General features: G+C 39.2%; 1 protein-coding gene across 1 annotated transcript; it reads right to left on the bottom strand.

Moving 5' to 3' along the window:
• Window positions 1–5,879: 5,879 nt before the first annotated feature.
• Window positions 5,880–8,951, bottom strand: LOC122003711 (G-type lectin S-receptor-like serine/threonine-protein kinase At4g27290). The gene is made up of 6 exons (XM_042558770.1): window positions 7,623–8,951; window positions 7,303–7,550; window positions 7,011–7,218; window positions 6,652–6,889; window positions 6,415–6,565; window positions 5,880–6,344 (listed from the first exon to the last, which is right to left on the bottom strand). Exons 1-6 carry the CDS (start codon window positions 8,926–8,928, stop codon window positions 6,036–6,038), a joined length of 2,460 nt encoding a protein of 819 aa, XP_042414704.1. The 5' UTR covers window positions 8,929–8,951; the 3' UTR covers window positions 5,880–6,035.
• Window positions 8,952–9,152: the final 201 nt, after the last annotated feature.

Here is a 9,152-nt window from a genome sequence, read left to right as displayed (position 1 = left end):
CTAGTGATTATATCTATATATACAATTATGAACGTATTAAAATTTTTCTAGTCATCGAATTGATGCATTCAGAAATCATAAATTCTGTAAGACTAGCACAGGTTATACTCCTTGATTCTCCAAGCAGCTATTTTTTCACTGGCTGGAGACATTGGGATGTCCAGAGTTAAATATGGATGCTGGTTATGGTAACTTGTTCATTGAAATTACTTGTTGTAAGACTTCATATGGTTATCTATATATATAGATATATCTATGAAGCTCTTACTGCAGCTCGAGTGCAAGTTTCTTTCGAGTTGAGGTATATAAGTAATCTTAGTCATTGAGACTTATACTTTGACATCTTAAGCAATCACCTAATTGAGGTGTGGACCCGGGATGATTGGGTAAAAGTTAAAATGTCCGAAGATGTTTGGATAATCCACAGAGGATTCATTGCTCCTTGTGAGGAGACGTATACCCTATGACCACTCGTTAGGATTATTACTCAAAGTCTTTGACCAAACCATCACATGTTAAAAGTATGAGACTCTTATACACATGTACGAGTAATTTGAATCCGTAGAATGAGGAAGTATTACTTGGGATAGGTGTGACATAGTCAGTCTAGTGGAGATAGACACATAGATCATGTCCTGAACCAAGTGGGTATAAGATGAGTGAAAGGAACAAGGCACGACTTACTCTAGCTTCTGAAGGGTTTATAATTAGTTCTAAGATCAACTATGATTTTTCAACTAATTGGGGATCATAATGTACTACTAGGTGTCATTCATGATCGTTTTATAATTAAGTAGTTAATTATGGATGACCAAGATAACCAAGAATCTATTGGGTCACACGCACTAACGAGTCTCTAAAAGACATAAAATAAGGTAAAGAATAGGATTCTTAGATCAAGAGATAAATGTTTGGTTGGACCATACATAAGATAAATATGGAAATATTTGTCATGATGGAAGTATGGATGTGCTACATCTCTTATGATAGAGTTGAATCATATTTGGCTTAATCTTGAATTAGTCATAAGCCAACTTGGCTTAGTTGTGAACCAAACCAAGGGGTTAATAGGCTAATTTTTTGTTAAGGGATAATGGTTGAATTTGGGCTTTCTAATCTAACTCATTAAAGAGGATTATATATAGATGTAATTAGGAGAGAATTAGATACAAGTTTCATTATTTGGTTGATTGGCTTTTGGAAACCCAACCCTCCTCTCCCTCTCCTCTCTCTCTCGCCGCCAACAAGAGGGTGCTCCCTCTTGTTGTCGTGACCACCACAAGGGGTAAAAACTCTTGCTTGTGTGCGTCTCTTCTTCTTTCTCTTGATCCGTCTTCTTCGCATGTGGTTAGTAACTTCCGAATGAGAGGCTTGTACTCAAGGAGTTGTCTTGAGGAGCTCGGCGTAGATATGAATAGAGGTGAGGTTTAACAACGTCGCTATAGTTGATGTCCTTCTTATTACAAGTCATCCGTAAGGTATACCTAGCATAAATTTACTTTTCGAAAAATTTTAATTATGTGATCATGTTTAGCATGTTGTATCCTTATATGCATATGGTGTGTGTGATGTAATAATTAGGAAGTATTATTATTTTATTTTCCACTGCGCATGTTTACGAAACGTGTTCTAGCACGCACCCGCATCGGGCATATCCCAACAACTGTCGGATCATGCAACAGTGTACTAGCGGCAACTACTTGTTGTTGTTACATCATTTTTTGGGCTTGGTCTATGATCAGCAGCTCAAAATCTTCTTGAGACAAGGTGGCGATAGTGAGTCATCCAGCTTCTTCTATCTCTACATTTCATATTCAAGCGATGGTTTCCAAAGATGGCGCCAAATTTGATCCTGTCTGAAAACTAAAGAGATGGTACACTAGGCAGGTGGTTGTGTTGTTGACTACATGAAGACTTTGAATTAGAGAAAAAGGGGTTTCTTCTCCCTCTCTGCACATACCAAAAAGAGAAGATAGGACGTCAGCACCAAAAGCCAAGGGAGGGGTCCTTAGCGTAGGCTCTCTGACACTTAAGACAATATGCTGACTGAGCGGAAATAAAAATAGTAGAGTGTAGATAGTTGATCGTATTTGAGAAGTATAATTGAGAGTAATTTAATGTGATTTCACATACCTCGCTAACAGAGAAGACCCCTCTTATATACCACCTCTCATAACCTCCATAATCATGAGGTGACAAAGAATATCAAGTGTCAGAAATTGTCGAATAAGAGAATATGTACAACCTGGGAGGTGTATAGTCACCATCTGAGAAATCTTCCGTTACTCGTACGCACCCCTGTTGTAACTTAAGCCATTAATGAGGTAGTTAAAGGAATATGTTGCCATAAACTGTCGGCTGATGGGAAGTTTAATCACCTTCGAAAAAGTTCTGGTGAATGCTCATATTACAATAGAGAAATATTCTCTAACAAAATGGTTGTTACGCTGACAGGTTGTTATGATTCTCTGACCATGTTGTCTGCCGAGTATATCTCGACCGGATCTTTAAATCGGCTGATCGTATAGCCTCCCTTCCCTTAAGCTGCTTGGTTATGCATTAGGTGGTTCTGGAGATCTGCTCTAGAAGTAATATGAAGTTAGTCCCCTAGGTCCAGTCGATTCTATGACCGACCGTCCATATACCGAGATACTTGTCTCTAAGAAATGGAGAATTGAGTCCCAAGAGATTCAATCAGTACTTTAAGTTGATCCTCCATATGAGAGAAGACTTGCCTTTGAAGTGAGAACCTAAGATCTGGAAATCCAGCCGAGTTTATAAGGAGAGTTGTTTTACACTTTTATCTTCTGTACATATAGGAGACGGGCATGCTGTGCTGTATAAATCTGACCGGAGTTATTACGGACCGACTATATAAAGAAGGACTGGCATGTGAGAAAACCTATGGGGTCGACTAGTAGTGAGGTCGATCAATCATATGCTGAAAGATTTGTACTGAGACTGGAAGTTGGATCCCCTTACTTCGATCGAATATATGACCGACCAATTCTGTGGTAGGTCAGACATCCTTTGAACTTGGTCGGCTATCGAATGATCAGATATATAATAAATGTCTTAATATAGAAATGGAGCACTAGGTCCCTTAGGTTTGATCGACTCCTAGGCCAATCATCTTCGTACTGAAGACCTTAACATTGGACGAAGAGTAAAGCCTGTTAAGAGTGATACGCTGACTGCCAACTCACCTTGACTTTGACTATCATGTCAAATTGACTTTAACTGCCACATCATATCTGAGTCTGCCCGTAACATCCCGTATCACCATAAACTCTTCAAATATGAAAGTGTATTTAGTTCAAGTTATTATGTATAACTTTAATTTATGATTACCAAGTAATGAAATAACCTTATTTATGTGCAATAAAATATAACCTAATATTATTTAGTTCAATCCTAAATAATGTTATAACCTCATTTAATATTTATTATATTATTTTTGTTTAATGTTATATACTTTTCCAACATAAAAATTTTATATTTTATTATTTTTTAGAATAAATTAAATTAAATTAAAAATAATAATATTAATGATTATAATAAGTTGATAATATATAATAAATAAATAAAATTGATTTTTAATTTTGGGCCCGTTCGCTGAATGGGTTTCTCGTGATACTCTGTGGGTTAGGATAATGCTCTGATGCCATTATTTGGAGTTCTTGAGTCAAAACTTATATCTGCATCGTTCAGAAACCCTGCACGAGATCATAGACTTGGATTCAGTATCGGCTGGTTATAAAGAACAACACATATCCTCAAATACCCAAATTGAGCATGTCATTGTTCATGGCCACTTCTTCTAGGACAGATTGCTGGATATAAAGGAAGTAAATCAATCAATCACACTACAAACAAATGAGATAAATCATGAGATGCTATGAAGTAAAGATGACCCCAAAACTAAAAATAAAAATTATAGTGAAAAAAACATTTGAAATTGGCTAGCTAAGACATAAACTAACTTTACGGATGTCAAAAAATTGCACCAATGTATTAAAGATTCCAGAAATATAATTGTTTAAGGTCAAATATCTACTTATTACTTTGAAAAGAACAGTCAAGGTTGTGATAAATTCCTTCAAACTTAATTTTTGAAATGGTTTCTACATTAATTTCAGAAGCCCTCAAGTGAACCCTTCATCTAGAATAAACAAACTAACCAACTGCTTCTTATATGAAATATTGATTATGATCGAGAACTATCATGAAGTACAGAAACATCTTATATAGAACAGTTAGAGGAGTCCAACAGAGAAGCCAGAAATAGGAATAACAAACTACAAGGTGAGCATCAAAGTCTCGTCAGATAATCGAGGAAAAAAGGTCACTTTGATGGTCTCCAGATCGATAGACGAAGCAACTCGTCCAAAAACAAACACAATCGAGATCAGATCGCATCATCCAAATCCAAAGAAACCCAACGACCACATTAAATTTCAGATCCCACAAGTCTGTCCTAATCGATCCGTTTGATAGCAAGATTTAAAAGCACAAGTCCGATTATTTTACCTCTTCGCCTCAAAATGTCTCCGGAGAAATCAATGCTCCTTTCTCCCCTTTCTGAAAAAGAAAGATGATTTTTGCCATTTGATTCAAGGGAATTCAACGGAATCTTGCAGGGGCAAGCGAGGATGTAGAGTGCTCCATTGCAATGGAGTTCACGGGCAGCCACGGGAGGAGAGACCTGGCCATTGGCGCATGGAGGATTGATTCTCTTGAATCAGATGGCATGGCCACCGGATTCCTCAAATGTCGGCTCCTTTCTCACCTTCCTCAGACGCCCGCCAGGCGCGCCTCAGACTCCCGCCTCCTTCCTCACCCTCCTCCTACCTCTGCTCTCAGACGCCCATCGGCCGCGCCACAAACGCCCGCATCCTTCCTCGCCCTAGACGCGGCCCTTCGTCGGCCCCTGCCCCCGCGTCCGCTCTTTCCTCCCCCGCCTCGTGAGAACGAGTAGAGGATAATTTTGAAACATTTATCTGTTTAAATCGTTAAAAACCATCTATTTGGAAGGTAATCTCATTTGGGTTTTGATGATGTTTATTGATGTGGAGGAAGTTATTAATTATTTGGAATCATTTATTATCTAAATCGGTTAAATAATATATCATTTATTCGAAAACCAATGTTATCAATGACTATTCTCAACCAAACACATCCTAAATGTGTTTCTACAAATCCCTACCCACTTAAACACATATCAAATCACATGACAAAGTCCAATTTAAATCCTTTACTCAAACATTGAAATTCAAAGTTGCACCGGACTATTAAATCTAAGATTGCACCAACATAACCCACGTAGCTGTAGATTCCATAAAGCTCTTATTAGATGTTGAAGACCAAGTCACCCAAGTCATTTAATCTCAATCTAAACACTCTTGTGCTTATTTATATTCTAATAGTAGCTTGAGCAATACAACCTGATGATCTAAGTCTGATCGGTAGCACAAAAGATTCAGTGGCTTGAAATTTATCTGTAAACTCAGTGATGAAAAATCTATTTGTGTTTTTATTCCAAGTTTGCAAAAATTAGTTTGGGTGAAAGTGCCTTCTTCATATGCAAGTGGCCAAGTTACTCATCAAACTCAAACTATATCAATTAACATTTATTTTCTTTTAGGATTCTCCCTAATCCCCCCTCTCATTCCATGGCAAGACTGGAAAATTTGCATGCATTTGAGAACCACAACCATTTATATGCATTCCATCTCACAATACCAAGTAGCAAGTTTAACAAGTATTACTAGAAGTGATAGAATGGCATACCTTTGCACATCTTTGAAAGTACAAAAACTATAACATTATTAGACATGTTTATTGGCACTTGTTGCCTAAAAAATGTTCAACTTTGCATCAATATATATCATATTTATCATAACACTAGAGCACATTTCAAAATATCTATCTTTATCTATTGTCTACAATTATTTGTTCGATATGTAGCCAAAAGTAAAATAAAAAGGGTTTAATTCACATTAACTTGGTGTTTTACATTTGGATTGTGATAATTGCTATCGACCTTCTAAAATTGTGATTGATAAATGATTAGACGACATTGGACAATACTTCTTACCATTATCCAAATTAGTTTCAGATTGATCGGTAGGCACCACAAAACCTGGTCTTCTAGGATTTAACAATTGGGTAGCTTCATTACCCCAAAATGATAGTATGGATGACATTGTGGGTCTATCTTCTGGTTGTTCTTGAACACATAACAATCCAATATTTATACACCTTAAAACTTCAGCAACACAAAATGTCCCTATTGATTCATCTACTGCTTCCAAAACTCTGTCTTCCTTCCACAAAGTCCAAATCTGCATAAATACTAATAAATAAATATGATGTATAGAATGCTAAGTATATATATGCTTTATATATACTTACATGCTCTAGAAGGTTTAAGTGCTCCGTAGAAATATAGAATCCAATATTCTTTTTGCCCGTAATAATTTCAAGTATTAATACTCCAAAACTAAAAATATCAGATTTCACTGAGTAAATTCCATTTTTGATGTATTCCGGAGACATATATCCACTGTAAAAGTAAAAATGTAGAAAAAATTATTTTTCTATTTGAATCAAATGCATTAGGCATAAATACAAAAGTTGACATTTACTTACTATGTTCCAACAACTCTCTTTGTTGTTCCTATTATTTCATTTCCGTCAAATATTTTTGCCAAACCAAAATCTGATATTTTTGGATTCATATCTTCATCGAGAAGAATATTACTTGCTTTCAAATCTCTATGAATGATCCTTAGTCTGGAATCATGGTGAAGATAAAGAAGAGCTCGAGCGATACCAAGAATTATATTATAACGTGATTTCCAAACCAATGAACTAGCTTTGACTTTATCTGAGAAAAAAATGTATATAACAAATGAAATTCAAAACATGTTCTTGATATAGATTTCAAAAACTACACAACATAGCAAGTAGGAATAGAGAACACATCACTTATATAAATATCAATTTACCAAATAAGAATTTGTCTAGGCTCCCATTGGGCATGTATTCATATATCAACATCCTCTCCCTTTCTTCAATGCAATAGCCGAGGAGTCTAACAAGATTTCGATGTTGTAGCTCTGCAATCGACACCACCTCATTCTTGAACTCATTTGAGCCTTGTTCTGATGTTTTGGACAATCGTTTCACAGCTATTTCCTGTTCTTTCAACCTACCCTGCAATCCACATACTAAGCTTTAGCATACTTAAACACAACAATGATCACATCTCAATTCATCAAGCTTAGAGTACATATGTACCTTATATACAGGACCGAATCCGCCCTCTCCAAGCTTGTTAGATGAAGAAAAATTATCAGTAGCATGTACGACAGCAGCAAAATCGAACAAGGGCAGGCTTATCGCCTCTTCTCCAGTTTCATCTTTGAAATGATACTCTGTTTTCTTCCATTTCCAAATGCAACAAGCAACAAGTGTTAGGAAAGTCAAAGTTGCCACTGAGGAAACGACTATGATTACGATTCTGGGACTCCGGTGAGAATCCATGGCTGTAAAAGGAGACGAAAATTTAAGTTTAATTAATATAATTCTCCTCATTGCGATTGATAAAATTTCATCACCTTTTAGGTCTGCATTTGCAACCCTGACAAATAGATCCTGTCCCGATCCAGAGTTGAACAATTTTATGTCTGTGAGTGGATTGAACCACAATATGCACCCTCTGCCACTGCCGCTGATGTTGGCTCTCGCATAAGCCGTGCAAGAACAGTTTCTGAGGCACGAACTTCGGCAGTCATCGAGGCTCAGCATGCTCCAGTCCACCGTCGACGCGGATGTGTCCGGTAACTTCACGTTGCTCTGCCGGATGAACCCATCTGTGTTGTTATAGCAGTCCAACTCTGTGTTCCTCACGCAGCCGCCCGAGGTGTTCACGACGAGACGCCAATCGTTTGGATTCCGGGGATGAAAGCCCGACAGGCAATTGCACGGGGACCAGTCGTTGGGGTAGCAACGGCCATAGGGGCCGCAGAGGGAGATGGTGCTGTCGCAGTTATCCCTCGGCATCGATACTCGCCTGCTCCAAGTCTGACTGATGTCCTTGGTCCACATAAGGCCTTCCATGTAGCCAGACGTCGGATTGATGACCATTCGCCTGATCAACGAGGGATCGAGGATGGTGTAACTGAACGCCACCTGCTCTCTGTCGATCACGAAGCTGAACTCTAACACATCGTAGGGCATCATCTCCGGGATGCCGCTGAGGTAAAGGCCGTTCCATGGCCCGTGGCGCAACTGCTGCTGCGTGCCCACCCACGAGAATATTTGGGGATCGCCGCGCAAGTCGATGCCGAAGGTGTAGTTCCCCTCTGCCGGGTCGCTGGTGCTCGCCCATGCCGTGAGGATGCGGTTGCGTCGGCTCGTCAGGTTCCACCCCAACTTCATGCCTGGGAGGAGCGTGTCCGTCGGGAAGTCGAAGCTCTGCCATGCGTAGCGGCTATTGTCGACGTCGCCGGCTTCTCGAACAACCAAGTTCCCGTTGTCGAGGAGTTGCACCACAGGGCTAACGAGTGCCGGTGAGCTGGAAGACCACAAGACGGCGGAGCTGTTGTCGGAGACGACAAGCGTTCCGTTTGTACTGAGCGAAAGGAGGCCAGAGCCATCGGTGATCGGGCGGTTGCGGTTGGCGACCCATACGACGGTTTGTTGGGAGACGTTGCGGAACCATATGCCGACGTATCGGTTTCTTGAGCCGACGGGGCTAAAGAAACCCAACACGAAGGTGCTGCCCTCGGAGATCAAGGTTGCTTCGGAGGCGTCGAGGAGAGGCTGGCCAGGGGTTAAGGTATCACCGGCATAGGAGAGCGAAAACAGAGCAGCCGTGAGATTGAAGAAGATGCAGAGAAAGAACGGGATTCTTCTCGTCATAGATTCGGCTTCAGAGAACACTTCCGAAGGATCACAAGGTTCACAGAGCATGGAAAATAAGTTTAAATTTATATAATAATGTTGCTAGAGTTAGTTTTGACTTTTTAGTATGTTTTTGGAAAAAAATGAACATGATTTAATTTGAAACGACAAGTGTCAGAAATTCAGAGGATTGATATTTGATGCGCGAAGCATCGCTGATAAGATAACAGATGTCCCAAATT

This window comes from Zingiber officinale, chromosome 7B (assembly GCF_018446385.1).
Source record: "Zingiber officinale cultivar Zhangliang chromosome 7B, Zo_v1.1, whole genome shotgun sequence".
Classification (NCBI taxonomy): Eukaryota; Viridiplantae; Streptophyta; class Magnoliopsida; order Zingiberales; family Zingiberaceae; genus Zingiber; species Zingiber officinale.
Note: the sequence above shows the minus strand (reverse complement) of the source record. Positions and strands in the feature narration are given on the sequence as shown.

Excerpts from the sequence above, each read along its gene's own strand:
- LOC122003711 (XM_042558770.1), bottom strand. The coding sequence starts at position 8,928 with ATGACGAGAAGAATCCCGTTCTTTCTCTGCATCTTCTTCAATCTCACG. Across the intron at positions 6,566-6,651 it reads AAGAGAGTTGTTGGAACATA|TGGATATATGTCTCCGGAAT; the intron begins GTAAGTAAATGT and ends TTACTTTTACAG. Across the intron at positions 6,345-6,414 it reads ACTTAAACCTTCTAGAGCAT|ATTTGGACTTTGTGGAAGGA; the intron begins GTAAGTATATAT and ends GTATTTATGCAG.